The sequence below is a fragment of the Aquarana catesbeiana genome, linkage group LG05, assembly GCF_042186555.1.
Source record: "Aquarana catesbeiana isolate 2022-GZ linkage group LG05, ASM4218655v1, whole genome shotgun sequence".
NCBI lineage: Eukaryota > Metazoa > Chordata > Amphibia > Anura > Ranidae > Aquarana > Aquarana catesbeiana.
Genome location: NC_133328.1, coordinates 318,835,499 through 318,860,879, shown reverse-complemented (window position 1 = coordinate 318,860,879; position 25,381 = coordinate 318,835,499). Strand labels below are relative to the sequence as shown.

Sequence of the window (25,381 nt, the reverse complement as noted above, 5' to 3'; positions counted from 1 at the left end):
ACAGGGGCCCTCAGAAAACATCAAAACAATATTTTCGCTAAAAATACACTAAAATCATTATTAGCAGACACAAACACAACACAATGTCCAAAATTCCTGCTAAATTTATCAAATTAGGACCTGCGGCTGTGTTCGTACAGCCGCTATGTCTCCATAGAGCAGAGGTAGGCAACCTTAACCCTTTCCCGACCGGCTCCTGTACATATACAGTGGCAGGATGGCTCTGCTGCGCGAATCTCCGTATATGTATGGCGGCTCCCTTAAGGGTCATAGCAGGAACACATGCCCACTGCACAGCGAGCACGAGAGCAGGAATGGGGATTTGAGGGTGTAAACACACAAATCCCTGTTCTGACAGGGGAGGAGAAACAGGTCATCTGTTCCTACTAAGTAGGAACAACGACCTGGCTCCTCCCTTAGTCAGTCCCACCCCCTCACAGTTGGAAACACACCTAGGGAACACACTTAACCCCTTGATCACCCCCTAGTGTTAACCCCTTCTCTACCGGTGACATTTATACAGTAATCTGTGGCTCTTTTTAGCTCTGATCGCTGTATAAATGTCATTGGTCCCAAAAAAGTTTCAAAAGTGTCCAATCTGTCCACCTCAATGTGGCAGTCCTGATAAAAATCGCTGATGGCCGCCATTACTAGTAAAAGAAAAAATAATAAAAATGACATAAATCTATCCCCTATTTTGTATACACTATAACTTTTGCGCAAACCAATCAATATACACTTATTGCGTGGTTTTTTTACCAAACATATGTAGAAGAATACATATTGGTCTAAACTGATGGAGACATTTTTTTTTTAATTTGGGATATTTATTATAACAAAAAGTAAAAAATATTGTGTTTTTTTCAAAATTGTCGCTCTTCTTTTGTTTATAGCGCAAAAAGACTTAGTTAGACTTACCGGTGATGGTATTTCTAAGAGCCTTTCAGGACAACCTTGGAGAGAGCGCAGCTCTGCCCATTTTCCAGGAAACACATGCAGCCTTTACATCCCTCCTCTTCCACCATGGCTTCAGTTATTGTGTGGTCTCCGACATACTGGAAAACAAAGCACAGAAAACCACAAACAACCATGACAGACACTTAAAACCACTTCTAAGATAAAAAGGAGGGAAGTAGCGGTTGTCCTGAAAGGCTCTTAGAAATGTCGTCACCGGTAAGTCTAACTAAGTCTTTCTCAAATCACCTTTCAGGACAACCTTGGAGAGGATAACTGAGAAACTTACCCTAGGGTGGGACTACTGCCTGCTGTTAGGGGGATAACGATCTTCTTCTAGGAGCAAGTGAACCTCTTCTCTAGCATATCTGCCTAGAGTGTTCTTTCAAACCCAAATCAGGCCCGGAGACCATTCCAGTGAGAAAATAATGACACAACAGTCAAATGTCTGGAATGTTCTCCTTTTTACTTCCGTAGACAATCACTTATATAATCAAAACGACATCACAAAAAAAGTTCAACCCTTTCATTAATATACAGACATTACGTATACATCAGATGATTAAAAAACACCTAAAAATGAGACATGATTTCTTCATACAGAAACTATCAACAAGGAAAAACCTTCATGCGTCATTTCGGGGAAATCATGTTATTTACAAGGATTTGAAACTAACTTTTCATAGACGTCACGTATACATATTATTCTAAGATGGATACATATTCTTATAGCTAAAATAAAGGACAGCAAGCTAAAATATCCTTACAATCCCCTCTTTGATCACACATGTATATATATATATATATATATATATATATATATACAGTATATATATGTATGATCTCACTTCCTTATCATGGTGGTATTCTCAGCCTACTTCTGATGATACATACTGAGATACGTTTTATTGGGAGATGAGGGATCTGAAATGCGAGTGGCTCTATTAATAAGGCACATAATAAGCTTGTACACAAGATAAAGGAAAAGGAAAAAGAACACGACAATAATTAAAATTATGGCAATATCCCTTATCCAAGAGAATATCCCTCCAAATCCAAAATCAACATTTCCAAAAGGACTCCAGGTCTGGGCTATGTTGCGAGCCTCTTGTTGCAGCTTGGCCACCTCTTTTCTATGCTGAGCTATCACATCATAATAGTCTGGTACCTCTATACTGGTATTGTGTACCCAAGTACAACATTCATAGTCCTCAGTCATTTCACATAATCCTGTAAGGGCTGAACTCATGCTCTCAATGGCTAAGTCATGCAATTCTAGTTGTTTTCTAATAGCCCTAGTTTCAACATTAAGTTTAGAAATGTCATCAGAATTCTTTTCCATCATCTCATCAATAATTCCTGAATAATTATTTAACCTTTTCATCAAATCTATTCCCCATCCTGTCCAGGAGGGGAACCATTGCCCAGGCCATATCCTTCTCAAGGAATAACTCTCTCTTGTTACGATGTTTTAATGGATACCTTGGGTGTATACTAGCTTCAAGCAAATGACTCCCATCACTATCACCTATCACCCCCATTATGGGCACCAGTGAGGCCAGGTAACACCAGCCTTGGACCTCTTGTGGAATCCAGGGATAACAAGTCTTTCCACAACAAACATAAGTGTGGTTACCAAACGAGAAGGGCGTATTCACAGCAGTCTCTTGATCTACTGCTGTAACTGCTGCTAAAACCTGAAACAAATGCTGTACAGATTTACTACTTTCATCTTCAGAGGCAAGAATCTTTTCAAAATCAGCCCGTACTCTGACCTCATCGTGGTGTGTTTGGTATAAAGAACAAAACTTCCCACTAGGGGCATAGCAATTAGAAATGTTCAAAACTGATTTACTACAGATATGAGCATTCCTAGTAGAATTCCCTAAATTAAAACACCAGGTAGGATTATGACTTCTATTGATGATGTGAAAGGAAATGGTGTCATTAGTTCTTCTGCTGACATTCAGAAGGTCAAGGAGAATCTCTTCTCTCAACAGGGGAGTAATATTTAAAGGTATAGCCATTAGGGGTATCCTAACAGTGCTAGGGTGCAGTTTACTACAGATCCAACATTTTTGAAATCCTGATTTCCGAGCATAAGCATATTTAAATTTTAACAAAAGCATTTTATCAGCAAAATTATCTTCAATGTCTCTCTTATTTCTAACTTGTATCACTGTAATGTTCTTCTGTTTATATGTGTTACCACAAATATTTTTAATTGCACCCAAATCTTCAGGGTGGTAGATACAGTTAGTGATGATCCAAATGGGCGGGAACACTATCAGGGTGATCAGGAACAGGAGGCAGAATGCCTTGCCAGAAGTCTGTGGTGGAATAAGCAAGGTCATCTTCTCTGGCCGGACCTGCTTTTCCAGGAACTTCTCCATCATCTGCTTGGACTTCTGCTTGAGGGCCTCCTGTATTTAAGATCTCCTTCCTGCTCTTGGGTCTTTGGGCAACCTTTTTCACTCGGCTGGCATGGATCCAGGATTGGCAATTCTCCACCAGGATAGCTGTTCTGGTCACTGCAATCACCGTAGTAGGAGGTCCAAAAGGATATTCCTGTTTCTTGCTTCTATTCAACTGTTGGAACACCACCGTGTCTCCTACTTTAAAAGGGTGGGTAGGTTCCTGTGAAGAAAAAGGAGAGGTGCGAGCAACATTTCTCTCAACTGTATCCAAAGTTTTAATTAGTTTCCTCACATACTCTGACTGTACTAGATCCAAATCCCCCTGCTCTATCATAAGAGGTGCTCTGGCCCAGGGAGTAGGAAAGGGACGGCCCATCAACACTTCAAAAGGAAAGTAGCCTGTAGTTTTGGAGGGAGTACTTCTTATCTCTGCCAAAACCGCTGGGAGAACCCTCTTCCAATGGACAAAGGTTCCTCCTGTAGCCTTCCTTATTTTATCTTTCACGGTCCTATTTACCCTTTCCACTATCCCTGAACTTTGGGGATGATATGGAATGTGAAACTTCCATTCTATTTGGAGTGAATGTACCAAGTCCTGACATACTTTTGAGGTGAATGCAGGACCTCTGTCTGAGTTTATCTGAAGTGGACATCCCCATCGAGGAATAATTTCCTGTGTGAGAATTTTCACTACTGTTTGTGCGTCTTCCTTTGTAGTTACAAAAATTTCAACCCATCTCGAAAACATGTCCAAGACCACCAAAAAATATTCCTGTCTTTTCCCTAACTTGGGCATGTGTGTGAAATCAACTTGTAGGTGGGTGAAAGGTGTACTGGGATATATCAAATGTTCGTGTTTCGCTTTGTTTGGGTTATTTGGGTTGTTCCTAATGCAAGTAATGCACCTGGACACGTAATCCCTTGTCAACAAAGGGAGATCTGAAATGTAAAAATCCTTGCCTAGTAACTCACAAGTTGCCTTCCAGCCTCTGTGACCTAGTCCATGATACTGGGCAATAAAAAGTGATGCACTTGCCATTGGAATACATACCTTCCCCTCTTTGCACAAAAGTCCTGTTTTTGGATCTATTTGTGCACCTACTTTTTCCCAATCTCTCATGTCGGCTTCTGAGGCATAATCTTGTAGGTCAGACAGTACATGGTCAAAACAAGATAGTTCAGGCTGTAACATTGGCATTTGGATTTGAGCTGGTTGAGAGATAGCTGCTTTTCTGGCTGCTGAATCAGCTAGAGCATTTCCTCGAGCTACTTCTGTTTGTTGGCCTGTATGTGCTCTGCAATGTATTATGGCAAGAGTTCTGGGCAACTGAATAGCTTTTAACAATGACTCTACCAAAGAGGAATGAGAGATGCTTTTTCCATCAGCTGCAATAAAGCCACGCCTACTCCATATGACGCCAAAATCATACACCACACCATACCCATATTTGGAGTCAGTGTAAATGTTTACATTTTGACCCTCAAACATTTGGCATGCCCTGGTGAGAACAATCAATTCCGCAGCTTGTGCTGATTGATATGGGATAGGTTTGGCCTCAAGTATAACATCTGGAAGTTGCACAACCGCATATCCTGCATGATATGTGTGATCATTTGGCCTAGAACAAGATCCATCCACATACACATTTTGCACATTTGGCAAAGCAGTAGGGGACAAGTCAGGTCTGGGAGATGTGTCTTGGTGGATGAGGTTGGTGCAGTCATGTTGTGGCACCACTTCATCCTGCTCTCCTTTTAATCCTAGCAGTGCATTTAAAATTGGAGCTGGGCTTGCATTAGGGGAAGCATATTTAATATGCAGTTTTGGATTTGACAACAGTATCACCTCATAGCCGCTCAACCTTTGGGCGGACATATGTTGCGTATGTATATTTCTCAGTAATGTGGACACATTATGAGTAGTATACAAAGTAGTATCATGGCCCAAAGTGAAAGTTGCAGCCATGTCAACCAACATAGCACAAGACGCTAAAGCTCTGAAACATGCGGGCATGCCTTGAACTGGTACTGGTACCACCTTTGAAAAAAAAGCAACACGGCGAAGCTTGCCTCCATGCTCCTGAGCGAGGACACCTGCCATCGTTGTACAATTTTCCCTGGCATACAAATAAAACATCACATTATATTTAGGAAGGCCGAGTCCTGGAGCTGTTACCATAGCATTTTTCAAATACACAAAAGCATTACACATTTCATCTGTCCATTTAACACAGTCTGGCATATCTGAACCTGTGGCCTGTCTCAGGAGATTGTCATAGTAAGAGCAGTCAGGTATCCATTGGCGGCAGTAACCAATCATACCTAGGAAGGTGAGCATGTCCTTCCTGTTGAGTGGGCGGGGCAGACCCATCAGAGCCGTAACTCTTTTATGACTGACTCTTCTTTCTCCTTTTGTGAGAATAAACCCTAGATATTCAACTGTTTTCTGACACCATTGCAACTTTTTCTTTGACACTTTATGACCACTTTCAAAAAGACATTTCAAAAGATTTCTCCCATCCTCCAGGGCGGCCTCCCTTGTCAAGCTGCAGAGTAGCAGATCATCCGCATACTGCAGCAAGACTGAACCATGTTCAGGTGTCCAAGCTCTAAGAGTGGTTTGGAGGACAATAGAATAGACAACAGGTGAGTCTATATAGCCCTGGGGCAATCTACACCAGGTCAGCGTCCGATTTTTAAATCGGAAGGCAAAGAGTGGCTGTGTTTCCTCGTCCACGGGAATTGAAAAAAACGCATTTGAGAGGTCAATTACAGAAAAATACTCAGCATCGAATGGTATGGAGGTGAGCAATGATGGCACATCAGGCACTATTGGGGCAATTGGTACCACTAAGTTGTTTATGGCTCTAAGGTCCTGTACAAACCTGTAACTGCCATCCGGCTTTTTAACAGGATTGATAGGAGTGTTATAAGGAGAAATGATTTCTCTCAAAATACCTTTCTTCAAGAAATCTTCCACAATGGGCTCTATACCCTCTTCTTTTTCTCTGGATATGGGGTACTGTTTATGATACACAGGTAAAGCTCCTGGTTTCAAAGTGGCTTTATAGGGCGTACAGGAAATGAACCCTACATCAAGAGGATTCACTGCCCATACTCCCTCCTCACTCAATTTAACATCTTCCTCTTCTGGGTGTGAGAGTGATGTAAAAAGGTGAACCCTGTCAGATTTTACATATAATCCTCCTTTTGCAGTAATTTTCATTGTAATGCCCAATTTTCCCGGCAAGTCCCTACCCAAGAGACTCACGGGACAACCAGGAATAATTTTAAACAATGTTGCAGATTACAATCAGCACCAGTACGGGTGCTTAGTGAAAGCGGGGGTGTTTTAAAAGTTTTGGTGAGTATCCCATTTATTCCCATTGAAGGCTCAGCATCCACAATCTCTCCCCTATAAAAATCCTTACTAATGGTACTGCATGTCGCTCCTGAATCAGGCACAAATGGTACCTCATGCCCATCTACAAGCAATGAAATTATAGGCTGTTCATGATAAGAATGAGAGACAAGTGGAAATGCCAGGATACTACCTTCCGGGCAGCTTCATTGTGACTGCTGTTGTTTCCAAGAAATGGGGTACTTAACACCATGCTGCTGCTGTACTGAGGGTGGTGCCTGAGGGGGAGTAGGTGTAGCCGGTGGCCCTGAATTTGTACACTCTCGGTCATACCAGGGGCATTGAGCTTTCCAATGTCCGGGGTCCCCACAATTAAAACACCCTGGTTTAGGTTGCCTCTGCTGGAAATCCCCTCTTTGTGGCTGTCCTCTTCCCCTATATCCACCTCTATAACCCCCTCTATCCTGTCCCCTTTTCTTATAAAAGTTTCCCCTTTGATTTCCTGGGAAATTATCCTGGTAATGTATCGGTGCTGGTGTCTGCTTGGGAATGTCAAAACACCCCGCTGCGTCTTTTTCAGTCAATTTTTTTTGAAAGTCAGTCATACTGCTTGTTGCCCAATCTGAAATCTGCTGTCTCACAACAAGGGCATATTTAGGGGCCAGGTTGCTAAGATAAGTCTGTATTAAAAGACTGTGCATTCCATCCTGAGTATTGAGTCCGGCATCTTGTGTCCAGACCTTCTGAAATCTTTTCCAAAATTCCAAAACTGACTCTGATGATTTCTGTTTGCAAGCTACTGCAGTAGGGAGTGACGACTTGTTTATGAAAACGCTCTTCATTTCCTTCTCTAGCTCTTCCCACATAAGTTTCCTTCCTTCAACAGTGTTTAGTGAATAAGCCTCTGCCTTGGTAGTGGGTGCCTCTAGGACATCTATGGTGGGCACTTTAGTCCAATCCCATGGGGAGGTAGTTCCCACCAAACTATCTATAATAATCCTTATATCTTCCTGTGTATAATTTCTACCCTTACAAGCTTTCTTTAAATAAGCTATTGCCCCCAAAGCTGATGTGGAAGGTTTGGGGCAATGTTTGACAATACGATTGATATCTTCAATATCGATACATTTTATCACCATTACGTCACTGACAGTCAGAAAAGGAAAGCTTTGCATTGCTAGCTGCGTAGCTACTTCCTCTTCTTTTCTGTCAGCTGTTTGTTTTGAAACTGCGTGTTGTGCAATCTCACCCTCTGCAGCTTGTTTTAATTTCTGAGTTGTACTCCTGGTCTGAGCCGGATCCTCCCTAAAAGGTCCACGGGGCATCTTTATTTTATGTTCCCCCGCAGATGTCTTTTCAGGTAACTCCTCATCCATTGTGGAGGAGGCAGCACCCATCGGCTGTTGCATTTGTGAAACTACAGGCAGTGGCTGATCTGATAGGACAGCAACCTGTGACTCTGGTAAGACCACAGGCAGTGCCTGACCCACCACTGCACCTTGCTGTGGAACGGATACAGAGGAAACAGATGCCTCTGCAGGTGACACTCTATTCTCAAAATGGACGAACTGCTGCAATTGCAGCCAAAAACTCAATATCCTCTTTTGAGAACGAGGGGTATATTTGTTTTGGTGCTCCCTTATTTGGCTGTAGTATATAAGGTGGAGGTGACGGAACAACTGGGGGATCAACTGTAGGAGCTACTGGGAGAGCTGATGCACATGGAGCTAAGGACGGGAAACCTAATTTAAGTCTCTTCTCACAAGCATGTAACCCCGGGGCTTCCTTGTCCCTTGGATTTGGACTTCTCTTTCTTATTTTCTTATCCGCTCTCTCATACCAGTAGGGGGCATACAATAACCAATTTTCCCCACCTTTCCTCATATATTCCTTATCCCATTGGGGGTCTCCCGTATAATATGGGAAAGCTTCCCTATCTCCTAAACAAAGTCCCTTGACCATGTCCATATGAAAAATGTCATTCTGACCCTGTCGGGGAAACGGGTCACTACTCCTCATGCCTTCAGTCCATCCCGCCAGATTATCTACCCAAGGGTTAATATACACATAATCAGTTCCACATATTCTGGCTACATAACATTTACATGTCTCTCCTACATCTGGAAGGGGAATCTTCTTCCCTGATGATTGACCCATAACAATGCAGTGGTGAACGCCACCTCACCTCGCAGCGTCCGACAAAATCCACACAATACACGTACAGATTATCTTATCTTACTTTATATATATAAAAAATCTAAGCTATTAGCGATAGATAAGGTAAGCAAAGAGGTTTGGGTTTTTCCGGGACACTCTATCAGATATCTTTATAAAACTTCTTACAGTACTGTATTATATTACTTTGGGTTTCTCAGAACCCCTTGGACTAACTCAGAGTCCTTTGGACTAACTCAGAGCCCTTTGGACTAACTCAGAGTCCTTTGGACTAACTCAGAGCCCTTTGGACTAACTCAGAGCCCTTTCTTTTTAGAACTATCTCAGAGTTCCTTTGGACTACTCAGAGCCCTTTCTTCCGTCACCCGAACGGACTTCTGCGAGATTCATACATTTACATAAATGTTTTTAACACTACACCTTCTGTTAACCCCATATAAGGAAACGGTCTTTTAAACTAAAGTCACGGTGAAAGAAATAATAATAATTAAATCAGACTCACCGGACTTTAGAAACTTGGATGATGATCTTGGATGATGATCATCTCATGAACAATGACCGCCCCACCGCTGCCACCAAAACTCTGTTAGGGGGCTAACGATCTTCTTCTAGGAGCAAGTGAACCTCTTCTCTAGCATATCTGCCTAGAGTGTTCTTTCAAACCCAAATCAGGCCCGGAGACCATTCCAGTGAGAAAATAATGACACAACAGTCAAATGTCTGGAATGTTCTCCTTTTTACTTCCGTAGACAATCACTTATATAATCAAAACGACATCACAAAAAAAGTTCAGAAATTTCTCCAGCAAGTCCAATGTGAGCTTTTGGTCGGACATTCCAACCGTGTGTATGCTCCATTGGACTTTTGCTGGACGAACTTCTGCCAGCAAAATATTGAGAGCAGGTTCTCTATTTTTCCGTTGGAAAAAGTTCCTGTTGGAAATTCCGTTCGTCTGTATGCAATTCCGACACGCAAAAAAACACGCATGCTCAGAATCAAGTATGAGACGGAAGCGCTCTGTCTGGTAAAACTAGCATTCATAATGGAGATGGCACATTCGTCACGCTGTAAATTTTTTGATCTTTTAATGCAGCGCATTCTTTTGTTCTTTATAATGCTAGAATAATGAAGCTGTTTTGCTGCTGATATTCACACATAGTTCTGACAAACTAATTTCTTTATTATTTCTTGTGATCTCCTCAATAATATTTTTAGTTTTTAAAGCCATATCTCCATAATAATGTTCAGAATTATTTTTATAGTGATTTTTTTCCTTTTTTATATCTAAATCAAGATCTCCTTTTTTTTGATTATTTTAAAATTATTTTCTAGTGATCTCCATAGTTTTTTTGTGTGTATGTCAAGTTACCACAACATTATTATCTTGTATTTTTTAATCTCAAGGAGGTTGGTGTCCCTTGTTAATCTGACATTGTATTTTTGAAATGTACCTGCCTACTCACAAACAAACTGTCCTTTTTTTTAATAAAAACACATAGGCAAGTATTTGCTGAAAACAAAATTACCATTTATTCTGGGTCATAACAAAAGAAAGAGGGAAGGCAAAGCTGGAGAAACTGCAGAAATTTGCAAAGCCTTTGGACCCCAGGGCAGACATCAACTATTTGAAAAAGAAAATTGGTAGCCTGAGGAGTCCATACAATAGGGAACACAATCTGGCCCTAGACTCTGAGAGATCAGGAACAGCAGCTGATCACATATATGTCCCCAGGCTGTGGTACTACCACAGCCTGCATCTTCTAGCAGACCAGACTGAACCCAGGCCATCACACTCTTGTCTTACTTGCACGCTTCCCTGCACGCTGTGGCTTTGTTTGTCGAGTTGTGGCAGGAGGTGGAGGAGGTGGAGGAGGAGGAGGATGGATGAACTCACAAAGGTGTGTATTTTCTGTCAGTTGGCCACTCAACCCCTTATTTAGGGTCTGTAAAATGATGTTCTCACAGATGAGGTGTTGGCCCTCCTCCATTTCCTGTATTTTTGCTGCTACTATGTAGGCATAGCCATCTTGAATGCTGGGAGGTCTCTCAGGATCGCATTAGCATCCCGAATGAGGGCAAGTGCAGCCTCATCCATGTTTCTCCCCTTCCTGGGCCTTTTGGGTGGAAGGCGGAGGGGAGGGACCTGGGATTGGGTCATTCCACTGGGCCCGGCCACCTCCTGGCTGTCACTTCCCCCTGCCACCTCCTGGCTGCCACATTCCAGACCCTCATCCTGGCTGAGGTTTTCCTGTGTATAAAATAAGGACATAGTTTTAGTTTTTGCTTCATCAATCACACACAATTTTCAGCTCATGACTGTTGCAAATTGAATGTTAATAAATAGAAAAGATTATCATTCTGACCCCAGCATTTTTCATTCTTGTCCCAATCATTTTTGGCCACTGCTGTCTATTGATATGTAAAACACTTTTTGTTCAATCATTAATTTCTTTTCAATAATAACATCTAGTTAACATCATTCATTTTAGGACAAGGAATATGTAGAAAAGTACTATACCTGCCTCAAGCTGGGCTTCCACTTCTTCCTGGATGGAAGGCCCAGGTTGGTCCTCGGAAGGCCCAGCTGGGGGGGAAGAAAGTGTGGAAAGTGATGACCTCACTTCAGTCTGGTCTTCCAGAAAACACATTTTGTTGTAGTACCACAGACTGGGTACATACACGTCCTCTGCTGCTTCTCCTGACCTCTGGGATGCAAGGACCATATAACTCTCCTTCTTGTATGTGCTCCTCAACCTACCAATTTTCCTGTCCAAAAAATCGCTGTCTGCGTTTGGGACAAATTCCAACAGTTTCTCCAGAGCTGCCTTCCTAGTTGGTCTGTTATGATATAAATTATGTTTGACTTGCCACAAACTGGGCAGCTCCCTGTACCTATCGATAAACTGGCTCATAAACTCAGGCTTTTTGAATGGATTCATTATTTCTGCAAGACAAAAAACAAGAGAAAAATACTAATGTCAGGCTAAACTCTCATAATCTTATCACAATATAGGCCTCAATCTTGAAGCAGTATAGGCCACTGATGCCCCAAGTTAAAATGTTACCTTCGTTTTCACGATCGGCACTTCCTCCACTCACAGAGCGTACGTCCGACGCATACGCGTTGCGCTTTATATACACTGCGCATGCGTGAAACTCCGCCCGCGTCACCCGCCCCTGACATTCTTTCTAGAATATACCCCACCCCTTCTCTTTTGACGCAGTGGGAGAGCACATGGCGGAGACACAGCAGGTTCATAATTCCAGTAACAACAAAAAAAGCCCGGAGCCAGAAATGTCCTGATCCCGGAGGAGATATAAGGCCTCAAATATGTCCTTTGTAGAGATGGCGGAGATGGTGGACATCTCGAAGAGGGCCAACTATGATGGGAAGTATGGACCATACACCAACCCTAATGTGAGAAAGGCCAAGATCATGTCTAAAGTTGTGAGAAGTCTGCAAAGGAATTTTGGGGTACAATGATCCAAGGAGCAATTGAGGAAAAGCTGGTCAGACCTGAAATGGAGGGAGCATGATCAGCACAGAAAGATCAAGAAACTGCTTCTAAAAAGTAAGTATTTGTCCTGTGTTCCTATTATTGTTATTACTTGCATGCTGCTCCATGTGCTTTGCTTTACTGTTGTACAGTTTTAAATGCCAACTTTCAGGCTCTTGGGCACAGTAATCGGTCGTAGTAAGCATTGTTCGTTTGTCCACTAATAATACGATGTTTTTTGCAGATACAGGGTTAACTACATTTGGTCATGCCTATTTGTATTAAAATCAGTTTAGTACATTGTTGTCTAGATGTGTTTGTAACTAGAATGAAATGCAAACTTGATTCAGTATAATGTAAGGAGAGGACACTCAGCAGTAGGGATGAGCCTAACACCCCCCGGTTTGGTTTGCGGCAGAACATGCGAACGGACCGAAAGTTTGCGCGAATATTCAAACACCATTAAAGCCTATGGGACCCGAACGTGAAAAATCAAAAGTACAAATTTTAAAGGCTAATATGCAAGTTATTGTCCTAAAAAGTGTTTGGAGACCCGGGTCCTGCCCCAAGGGACATGTATCAATGCAAACAAAAGTTTTCAAAAACGGACGTTTTTTCAGGAGCAGTGATTTTAATAATGCTTAAAGTGAAAAAAATAAAAGTGAAATATTCCTTTAAAAAACGTACCTGGGGGGTGACTATAGTATGCCTGTAAAATGGCGCATGTTTCCCGTGTTTAGAACAGTCCCTGCACAAAATTACATTTCTAAAGGAATAAAAGTCATTCAAAACTGCTTGCGGCTGTAATGTAATGTTGGGTCCCAGCAATATGGATGAAAATTATTGAGAAAAACGGCATGGGTACCCCCCAGGCCATTACCAGGCCCTTTGGGTCTTGTATGGATATTAAGGGGAACCACACACCCAAATTTAAAAAAGAAAAGGCCTGGGGCCCCCAGGCCTTATATACTCTGAACAGCAGTATACAGGCGGTCCAAACAAGACAGGGACTGTAGGTTTGTTCTTAAGTTGAATCTGTTTGTAATTTGGAACAGGTATTATCACCCCTGTAACATTTGTTTTGCTGTCTGTGCCCCTGTTCAGAAGATTTCACCTCACTTTCTGTCCCAATGACAATTGGATTTTGAAAATTTGGGGTTATTAGGGAAACAAGTATTGGTGATAAAGCATCAGTGGAGACACCTTTTTCCCATATTAACTCTTACAGGAGAGAATTTCCCTTCCTAGGGGTAGATTTCCTCTCAATTCCTGTTGTCTCCCTCCGTTTGTAAGTAGGAGTCGTTTGTAAGTCGGATGTTTGAAAGTAGGGGACCGCCTGTATATACTATATGGCCTGCCCTATATACTCTGCAGAAAATTGGGTCTTAGATGTTGGTGGTACCAGAACACTGTAAGCCCTCACAGTTACTCTTGGTGGGAGCTGGAACGGGCCCTGCTGTGAAATATTATATCAAGAATTGTAATTACATGCCACTGTTAAACAGGGGCAGAAAAAATTGGGCCTTTGGTGCCACAACGCTGTAAGCCCTCACAGTTACTCTTGGTGGGCGCAGGAATGGGCCTGTGCTGCCCCAACAGGGCATAGAATTTATATAGATTGTTTTCCCAACCATTTTCTATGGACGTTTATATTTAGTTCACATGCTGCCATCTAGTGACCTTTTGTGGTAATGCACTTGTTTTCTCAAGTTTATTTTTCCCTTATGTTATGACACACTTCCTTTATATGTAATGCTCCACCCTTCTTCCTGTGTTTGTACTTCCTGTGTCATGGATGCAGCTAGCAAGCCTCATGTAGCAGGGCACATGTATTCTGCATTGTAAGCTACAGACAATATCATCTTTTGACTGCATAAATACTACAACCTATTCATCTGTTTGTATCCTGTCATGTGCTGTAACCTGATGTTCAGAATAAAAGCATCTTGTGGATGGAATCAGTGTTTGGTGAGTTAAAACTATCTGATGAGGATTGTCCTCAGTGATTATATCTTATACGGGCCAGGCATAGAGGTCTCACAAGGGATAGTCGCTTCACAACAATCGGAGTCAGAATAGTCAAAAGATGTACAGAATTCCTTCAGCCTGCTGTGTATATGTGTGCACCTGATCTGCAATCAAGCCCAGTGCCATCAGCCATCTTATGAAGCACATGGTCACACGAGTTTACTGCACTTCATGTGAATGTTAAAAACTGTTTTCTACATTGAACTGTGTCTCCCCACCTGTCTAAGCTGCTGTTCGTCTTCTTAAAGAGACAGTACCATTTCTTGCAAAAACATGAAAAATGTCTAGACAAGACTCTGAGCACCCTTTTGTGGCTGAACGAATGCAGATTCATCATGCCTCTGAACCCGCAAATGTACAGGGAGCAGATTCTGCAGATATCGCTGAACAGAGTGTAAGACCCAAGCGTACAATAAAACCTACACAGAAACTCAGAGAAAACTATGAAACCACTAGGGATGAGTTTTCCAGCAATCTGTCAGACTTATGGGACAGAAGTTCACACTGCATATCAGTTTTGTCTTACTTTAAAGATCGACCATCTGAACTAAGAGACTCTATAGATCGCTTATGTGCCGCGTACGAACGCTACCAGAGGCTGTTTGCAAAATACACAGCTTTCTTGCAGGACTGTAATATAGAGGACTCTTCAGCAGAACTGACCAGTACTGATGCACTAAACCAAAAAAGAGATCTCTTAGTACAAAAAGCCCAGTGTAAGGCAGAACTCCGCATTGCTCAACTGTAGGAGATCAGATCTCACAGGTCCACATCAACCAAGCACACTGCACGTTCTTCTAGATCCTCTCACTCCAGAAGTTCAAAATTAAGCGATAAGATAAAAGAGGCCCACGCTGATGCGGAATCAAAAAGAGTGCAAAGCTCCTTTACCAGAAAGGAAGCAGAACTAGAAACACAAAAGGCAGCTCGCCATGCAAAGATGGTATCTCACCAAGCAGAGATGGAAGCTCACCAAGCAGAAATAGAAACACAAGAGGCAAAGATGCAAGCAGAGATGGAAGCTCAACAAGCAGAGGCAGATTCCCAATTAAAGATTCTGCAAATGGAAAGGGAGGAAGCAGCTGCCCTAGCAAGGCTATGAGTCCTCGAAAAAACAATGGGAGAAAGTGCTAACTCAGACTGGTCCATCCCAGCGGAACTGCAAGACCCAGTTGATCGCACCAGTGAATATGTACTAAAGCATAACGTTTGCAATGATACAGAGTTATCTCCTATACGTTTTACTTACAACACTGTTCTGACTCTCAACACAGAGACCTCTCAGCTCCAAATGCCTGAGCCTCTTCAAGTCTACAACACATGTGCATCTATGCAGCAAACCGCATCACCTCTTGCTGACAACAAGGTGACTTCCAGTGACAAGCCACAGCCAGCACAAGCCTTAGGGACTACACCACAGTTAAACGCTCATGCAACATCATTTCATCCTGGTAAACCTCACCCTACTTCACCAGAGAACTTTCACACCTGAGGGGTTCCACAAGTTACTTTGGCACTGAAGAGTGACTTGAATCACTTCGCCAGATATATGGTACGTCGTGAGCTCATTAACACTACCCTGTCAAGGTTTGACGACTGTCTGGAGAGCTACAGGGCCTGAAGATCAACCGTCAAAGCTGCCATTGCTGATCTCAACCTTCCTACCAAGGAGGAACTTGATTTGCTCATAAAGTGGCTGGGGCCAGAATCTGCAGATCGTGTAAAAAGACTGAGAACAGTGCATGTTGATCACCTAGATGCAGGTCTTGTTGCTGCATGGGCAAGACTTGAGCAAGCCTATGGTAGCTCTGAAGCCATAAAAAGCTCTCTATTCAAGAGACTGCAAAACTTCCTAAAAATAGGGAACAAAGACTACCGCAAGCTCCAAGATCTGAGTGATCTTCTCATAGAGCTAGAGTTGGCAAAGACAGACCCACTTCTACCTGGACTAAGCTTCCTGGACACTGCTCATGGTTTCAATCCAGTGGTGTCTAAACTGCCATACGGCCTGCAAGAGAAATGGTCACAACAGGGTTCAAGGTACAAAAGAGACTATAACGTATTGTTTCCTCCATTCGCATAATTTGGAAGCTTCATCAGTGATCAAGCCTGGACAAGAAATGATCCCAGCTTCAGCTTCATTGAACCCTGCTTCATCATCATCATCTTCATCAAGGTATAATAACATAGCAGCTAAACATAGAGACTTTAATAGAGCAATATCTGTTAAAAGGACAGAAATCTCACCACCCGTATCCTCTCCTGCTCACCAGAGTGATTCGGGTGACAGAGATAAAGACCCTAGTCATCAGTGCCCTATTCACAAGAAGCCTCACTCCCTAAAGAAATGTTGTGGGCTTAGGGCAAAGACGTTACAAGAGCGCAGGGAGATTCTTCAGAAACTTGGAATATGTTACAGGTGCTGTGCTTGTTATGGACATTTTGCTAAAGACTGTAAAGTTGTCATCAATTGCACAGAATGCAGTAGTGACAGACATGTTACAGCTATGCATCCGGGCCCACCCTCAGACAATTCACAGCAGCCTCCTACCTCCAGCCCTGTCTCAAGTCATGGCGGGGAGCAACAAGGTCATGCTCCAGCCACAGCTAACGTTTCTTCTTCATGCACAGAAGTCTGTGGAGAAGGCTTACATCACAAATGCTGTGCTAAGATATGCCTAGTCAAGATATACCCAAAGGGTCAACTTGAGGAAGTTATTAGGATGTATGCCATAATAGATGAACAGAGCAACAGATCCCTGGTTAAGACTAAATTCTTTGAGATCTTTGGTATAGAGGGACATGCATCACCGCATACTCTCAGAACCTGTTCTGGTCATGAAGAGACCTTCGGCAGAAGGGCCAATGGGTTCGTGGTCTCTCATATCAGTAAGGGAGAGGGTATACCCCTACCAACATTAGTCGAGTGTGACCAGATACCAGACGAAAGGGAAGAAATTCCTACTCCAAAGGCTGCATATCACCATCCTCACTTGAGGCACCTTGTTAATGAAATTCCTGCAATGGACATGAATGCTGAAATCTTGATCTTGCTAGGAAGAGACATTCTTGGAGTACACAAAGTACGCAAGCAGTGCACTGGACCTGACGATGCCCCTTACGCACAAAAACTTGATCTAGGCTGGGTAATCGTGGGCAAGGTATGCTTGGATAGAATGCGTACATCATCCGAGATCCACTCCTTCAAATCTTACATGTTAGGAAACGGACGTGCATCCCACTTCAAACAGTGCTCTCGCCATTATGAAGTAAAAGAGAAGCCTCTTGACATCATCCAAGCACCTGATGTCACTCCTAACCTTTGTGATGACAATATGTGATGACATAAGCCAAAGCAAATGAGGGTAGTATTTGACCCCAGTGCCAAGCATCAAGGTGTATCCCTGAATGATGTTCTTCTCACTGGTCCAAACCTAACCAACAACCTTGTAGGTGTACTTATGAGATTCAGAAGAGAGCCAGTTGCCATAACTGCTGGCATTGAACAAATGTTTCATTTCTTCACTGTGCGTGAAGACCATAGGAACCTCCTAAGGTTTCTGTGGCACTGTGACAACAACATGGACAATGAGATGATTGAATGCTGCATGAAGGTACATGTTTTCGGAAATAGTCCCTCAGCTGCTGTTGCAACATATGGTTGATGAAGGACTGCCCTTGACAGAGAAAAGGAATATGGTATGGATGCTCGACACTTCGTCATGAGAGACTTCTATGTGGACGATGGACTTAAATCTTTACCTACAGACGAATAGACCTGCTCCAAAGGACACAAGGTATGCTTTCCGATGCTAACCTCAGACTACACATGATTGCCTCAAATAGTGTTGCTGTTATGAAAGCCTTTCAGCCTGGCGATTATGCCACAGGGTTTAAAGACTTGAATCTGGGATCAGACATACCACCTGTACAGAGAAGTCTGGGCCTACGGTGGGACTTATTAAAAGACACCTTCGGTTTTCAAGTCAGCTCTGCAGACAAGCCATTTACCAAACGTGGTGTTCTGTCAGTGGTGGACAGCCTATACGATCCAATGGGATTCGTAGCTCCCATCACCATACAAGATAAATCCTTACTTAGACAGTTCTCATAGACTATTAAAGATTGGGATGCACCACCACCAATAGACCATCTTTCAAAGTGGGAGTTCTGGAAACAATCTCTACATGCCTTATCCGTAGCCGTATACCACGCTGTTACACTTCTACCTCCCTTGCCAGAAGTCAGAGGAAAGAGCTTCACATCTTCTCAGATGCATCTACTGAGGCCATAGCAGCCATCGCTTACCTCAAGGTAAGAGATTCTTCTAATCAAGCCCATATAGGGTTTCTGTTTGGGAAAGCTAAGTTAGCCCCTAAGCCTGAACACACGATTCCCATGCTTGAACTTTGTGGGACTCTGCTAGCTGTAGAAATAGCAGATTTCATACTGCGTGAGCTAGACATTCAGATAGATGATGTCAGATTCTACACAGACAGAAAAGTTGTTCTGGGCTACATATATAACCAGACTAAACGTTTCTATGTCAGCAACCGTGTAGAGAGAATAAGGAAATCATCTAAACCTGAACAATGGAATTATGTTCCATCTGAAATTAACCCTGCAGATCATGCCACCAGGCCAGTGTCTGCAAGTGTCTTTGCAAATCCTTCTTGGTTAACGGGTCCTGAATTCCTGCTGGATCATCTCGAAGAAACCACAGCTGATGTCTTCAGTCTTCTAGAACCTGACAGAGACCCCAACTATCCTTATCCCAGCTACTCTTCTTACCCGGAAGCTTGGGTCTGTTCCTGTTCCACCTGGAAACTTTAAAGCAGGAAATCTGTGCTATGACCAGTGGAAGCAAGTACAACACCTCGCCAACTGCTTCTGGAATCATTGGAAGATGGAGTATCTTTCTACTCTGCAAGGACGCAGGAAATGGCAACAGCTGAACTCTAACATACAAGTTGGAGATCTTGTTCTGCTTAAGGACCAGCAAGCTGAAAGAATCGAATGGCCCATGGGATTTATTGTAAAGAGCGTTCCTAGTGATGACAGTAAGGTACGTAAGGTGGAGGTGAAGGTTTCAAGACAAGGGACTGTAAAGACTTTCATCAGACCTATCACGGAACTTATTCTGCTCTTACCCTTTGGAGAATGAACTTGTTTGCCTATGCTGCTGGATCCAACCTGTGATTTCAAGAAGAAAGTGTCTTGGACTTTAGCTGACCTAACTTGAAGCCTAAAATTAAGAGTTATTGGTATTGCATTATATGCGTGTTCTTTTTATGTCTTTCAGGTCTTTAAGACATCTAGCAAATTTGACAAATTCAAGAGTGTGCTCCCCCATCAGGGCATAGAATTTATATAGATTGTTTTCCTAACCATTTTCTATGGACGTTTCTATTTAGTTCACATGCTGCCATCTAGTGACCTTTTGTGGTAATGCATTTGTTTTCTCAAGTTTATTTTTCCCTTATGTTATGACACACTTCCTTTATATGTAATGCTCCACCCTTCTTCCTGTGTTTGTACTTCCTGTGTCATGGATGCAGCTAGCAAGCCTCATGTAGCAGGGCACATGTATTCTGCATTGTAAGCTACAGACAATATCATCTTTTGACCGCATAAATACTACAACCTATTAATCTGTTTGTATCCTGTCATCTGCTGTAACCTGATGTTCAGAATAAAAGCATCTTGTGGATTTGGTGAGTTCAAACTATCTGATGAGGATTGTCCTCAGTGATTAATAATCGCTTCACAACAATCAAAATCAGAATAGGCTCTGCTGTGAAATATTATATCAAGAATTGCAATTACATGCCACTGTTAAACAGGGGCAGAAAAAATTGGGCCTTTGGTGGTGGTGGTGCCACAACACTGTAAGCCCTCACAGTTACTCTTGGTGGGTGCAGGAACGGGCCCTGCTGTGAAATATTAGATCAAAAATTGTAATTACATGCCCCTGTTAAACAGGGACAGAAAAATTGGGTCTTAGGAAGTGGTGGTGGTGCCACTACACTGTAACCCCTCACAGATTCTGTTGTTGAGCACAGGAACGAGCCCTGCTGTGAAATATCAGAGCAAATATTGTAATTACATGCCCCTGTTAAAGAGGGGCAGAAAAATTGGGCCTGTGGTGGTGGTGGTGGCACAACATTGTAAAGCCTCACAGATACTCTTGTTGAGCGCAGGAACGGGCCCTGCTGTGAAATATTAGAGCAAATATTGTAATTACATGCCCCTGTTAAACAGGTGCAGAAAATTGGGCCTTAGGAACTGGTGGTGCCACAACACTGCAACCCCTCACAGATACTCTAGTTGAGCGCAGAAATGAGTCCTGCTGTGAAATATTACAGCAAACATTGTAATTACATGCCCCTGTTAAACAGGGGCAGAAAATTGGGCCTTAGGAACTGGTGGTGCCACAGCACTGCAACCCCTCACAGATACTCTAGTTGAGCGCAGGAATGAGCCCTACTGCGAAATATTACAGCAAAAATTATAATTATACGCCCCTGTTAAACAGGTGTAGAAAAATTGGGCCTTAGGCACTGGTGGTGGTGCCCTGAAACAAAAATTATCTTAGAAACTATCAACATGAACATTAAGGAGGAATAGGATAGTCACTCAGCAGTCTTCAAGGGATCTCACATTCATAGAAAAATTAATCGGTTACATCAGCATCAGGTGCTTGGTAGCTGGTGATCCAAAACTGATTCATTTTTATGAAGGTGAGCCGATCAACTAAGTCTGTGGACAGGCGCACTCTGTGATCGGTTACAAAGCTTACAGCAGCACTGAATGTGCGTTCAGAAAGAACGCTGGATGCAGGACAGGCCAGTAGCTCAATTGCATATTGTGCAAGCTCTGGCCAGTGATCCATCCTCAACACCCAGTAACCCAGTGGATGTTCGGTTGGAAAGGTCTCCATGTCTGATCTTGCCCCTAGGTATTCCTGCACCATGTAAATCAGACGCTGGCGATGGTTGCTGGAATGGATCAGACCTTGGGGCTGTGGACTAAAGAATTGTCTGAACGCATCGGTCAAACGGCCACCTTCTCCTCCGCTCCTTCTGTGACTGACCGAAGCCTCAGCAACACATTGTCCAGGAGGACCAGGAAATTGTAACCTCCCAGGCTGTGGAAACTCATTGCACAAACCTTTCTTCAAGGCCTTCGGAAGATGTTTCATCCTCTACTCCCTCTGCGAAGGCTGGATAAGTTCCGCAACCTTATCCTAGTTATGTGGATCAAGAAGGGTTGCCAGCCAGTAATGATCCCTCTCCTTGATACCACAAATCCGTAGGTCCTTTCGCAGGCTTTGCAGGATCAGGGAGGCCATGCAGCGAAGGTTTGCTGAGGCATTCCATCCAGAGTCCTCTGGGTCACTAAAGATGACATGATCCACAGTCATCTCCTCCAAGTCACGTACAAGTCCATGGGCTTCTGGGGACTGAGAACAATCCCTTGAAGATTGCTGCTGATGCTGAGTGCTAGGCTCCACTTCCATGCTGACACAATCCTCATCCTCCTCCTCCTCTTCCTGTGTGATTGGTGGGCCTGCAGGAATACTGTCTGGATAAAGGGGGCCTTGAGAGGTAAGGAAGTCCTCCTCTTCCTCCCTCTGTTCTGCCTCAAGTGCCCTGTCCATTCTTCCACGAAGCGTGTGCTCCAACAGGAAGACAAGAGGGACAGTATCACTGATGCATGCACTGTCACTGCTCACCATCCTCGTGGCCGCCTCAAATGGTGACAGGACAGTGCATGCATCCTTGATCAGTAGCCACTGGCGTGGAGAAAAAAAATCCAAGCTCCCCTGACCCTGTCCTGGTGCCATACTCACACAGGTACTCATTGATGGCCCTCTGCTGCATGTGCAGCCACTGCAGCATTGCCAATATTGAGTTCCACCTGGTGGGCATGTCACAAATGAGGCGGTTCTTGCGCAGGTTGCATTCCTTTTGAAGGTCAGCCAGCCAAGCACTGGCATTATATGACCAGCGGAAATGCCCACAGACTTTCCTGGCCTGCTTTAGGAGATCCTGTAAGCCCAGGTACATGCACAAGAACCACTGCACCACCAAATTAAGGACGTGAGCCAAACAGGGAACATGGGTCAAGTGTTCCTGTCGGAGGGTGGAGAGGAGGTTGGTGCCATTGTCACAAACCACCATTCCTGGCTGAAGCTGGCATGGCATCAACCACCTCTGAGTCTGCCCCTGCAGAGCTGACAGAATCTCTGCCCCAGTGTGGCTCCTGTCCCCTAAGCAGACCAACTCAAGCACCAAATGGCATCTTTTTGCCTGAGTGCTTGCGTAGCCCCTTGAACGCCTACGGAGCACCGCTGGTTCCAACGAGAAATTTGCAGAGGAAGAGGCCATAGAGGAAGAAGAAGAGGAGGGGGTGGAGGAGAGAGGTGTGGCAGAATCACCACTACTAGCATTTTGGAGGTGTGGTGGCAGAACAAGCTACAACAATACTGCCGACTGTCCTGCATCCTGCCAGCAGCTAGACAACAAGTAAAAAGGCGCCTCTGGGTGCAGACGTTTTTATAGGTTTAAAATGCTTTAATAAGATATATAGAGATAAACTCACATTGTGGTGGTAAAAACAAGCATGATAGTAAGAGTCATGGATGGCGCTCCCAGTCCTGTGCCTGTGAACAGTCTCTGTGGTGGATGTAGTGACAGCTCTTCCTGGTTGTAGTGAGCCGGCTTCAGACAACGGAGGAGCGGCCTCAGAACGAGGCTTGAAACACACGAGACAGCTGGCTGCAGGGGGATAGCGTCATCAACAGTGGACACGTTTCCTGGGCATGCACGCTTGGGTGGTTGGCAAGCCGCACCCCTTTCTCAACAGACTGGTATACTAGGCATGCTGAAGAATTAAATAAGGATGGGGGGAGGGAACGGGGCGGAGAAAGGGGAGGGGATGGGATGGGAAAATGAAAGAAATATACAGAGCCCAATGCTGTTTGATGTGATTAGTGACGTGAATAGGAAAATAAAATCGGAGACAGAAAATGTGTATGGATATACATGGGGAGACGGGAGATGTGACCAAGGGATAGAGAAGGAAAAGAAAAGAGGGGAGGAGGGAAAGAGAGAACGGGAACAGAGAGGAAAGAGAAGGGGGGGGAAGAAGCTGGAGTAGTGAGGACAACCTGAAGCAGAGGAAAGAATATGGAAGGGGGAAAGAAAGAAGAGAGGGGGGTGAGGGAGGGGGAAGAGGAACAAACTGGCTAATACATAAAAGCAAAGAGCAATGTCTGGACATATAAAATACATCTTATTAATACAACTCATTGATATTGGTCATAAAACATATATGTATGATGAAACACTAGATATTCAAAATAAATATATATACACACAACATGTGCGTAGATTGCACTGGGAAATAAAGCAAGGAATTATACGAATCCAAAGTTAAAATTATAAAAAAGAGAAAAAATGAAAAAATAGAAATATGACATTACTACTGACTATGCGCTGCATAGTAGTAAAATTGGAAAAGATTGGAAAAAAGTATAAAATATATATATATATATATATATATATATATATATATATATATATGAAAATATATACATGTATATATATACGTGTATATGCATGTACGCACATATAAATTAAATGCACATATTAAAAGTATATATAGAAGATGTCAAACATTATCCAAAATTATATAAAAATGTCGATAGGACTATAAAAAAGGGGGACCAGTGTCTATGGTACTGGGGGGGGGCCACAGGTCTAGAGGATAATGAAGAATAATAATAGTTTTAATTTTAAGCCTATATTGTTGTAAACTCTACATTATATTTCTATGACGGGACTAAAGAGGGCGGAAGAAAAATAATACCAAAATTACAGTATGGTGGAGATTTCTATTCCTTCGTTCATACCCCCAGGTGAAAGAACATCTAACTGGTAAATCCAGAACGCTTCACGGGCGCATCATTTTTTGAAACGTTCTGCAGCTGGTAGAGATCTAGGGATTTGTTCTATGACCCACACCTGTAACCCTGCGGTGGATTTTTGATGGACTTGGGCAAAGTGTTTGGGCACACTATGTGCCACCTTTAGGGGATCAATCCCACCCTCAATAGATCTTCGGTGTTCGCCGAATCTGGTCCTGAGTGCTCGTATCGTACGGCCTACATAAAGTAGGCCACAAAGGCAGGATAGTCCATAGATCACAAAATCGGAAGAGCAGTTGTAAAAATCTTTCAACACATGAGTAACACCCTTGGTGGGGAAGGACTTCTGGCCATGGTGAACAAATCTGCAGGTTTTGTACAGCGGTTTTTTACACTGGAACATCCCAACTAGTGGAATGAGTACGGGCTGGTTGGAAGGGCAGTGTTTTGATCGAATTCTACTAGGGGCTATTTTCATTTTGATGTTGGGGGCTCTGTGGTATGCGACCTTAGGTTGACCTTTTCCTTCTCCATCCCTTGGTCACATATCTTCCGTCTCCCCATGTATATCCATACACATTTTCTGTCTCCGGTTTTATTTTGCTATTCACGTCACAAATCACATCAAACAGCATTGGGCTCTGTATATTTCTTTCGTTTTCCCGTCCCATCCCCTCCCCTTTCTCCACCCCGTTCCCTCCCCCTATCCGTATTTAATTCTTCAGCATGCCTAGTATACCAGTCTGTTGAGAAAGGGGCGCGGCTTGCCAACCACCCAAGCGCGCATGCCCAGGAAACGCGTCCACTGTTGATGATGCCATCCCCCTGAAGCCAGCTGTCTCGTGTGTTTCAAGCCTCGTTCTGAGGCTGCTCCTCCGTTGTCTGAAGCTGGCTCACTACAACTAGGAAGAGCTGTCACTACATCCACCACAGAGACTGTTCACAGGCACAGGACTGGGAGCGCCATCCATGACTCTTACTATCATGCTTGTTTTTACCACCACAATGTGAGTTTATC

General features: G+C 43.4%; 1 protein-coding gene across 1 annotated transcript in view; it reads right to left on the bottom strand.

Annotated features, from left to right (window-relative positions):
• Positions 1-1,778: 1,778 nt before the first annotated feature.
• The window catches only part of LOC141145889 (uncharacterized), a 70,641-nt gene continuing 47,038 nt past the window's right edge, over positions 1,779-25,381 (bottom strand). The window contains exon 2 of the mRNA XM_073632701.1: positions 1,779-3,591. Within this exon, the coding sequence (XP_073488802.1) occupies positions 2,322-3,350 (1,029 nt within the window). The 5' untranslated portion in view covers positions 3,351-3,591 and the 3' untranslated portion in view covers positions 1,779-2,321. The remainder of the gene's footprint in view (positions 3,592-25,381) is intronic.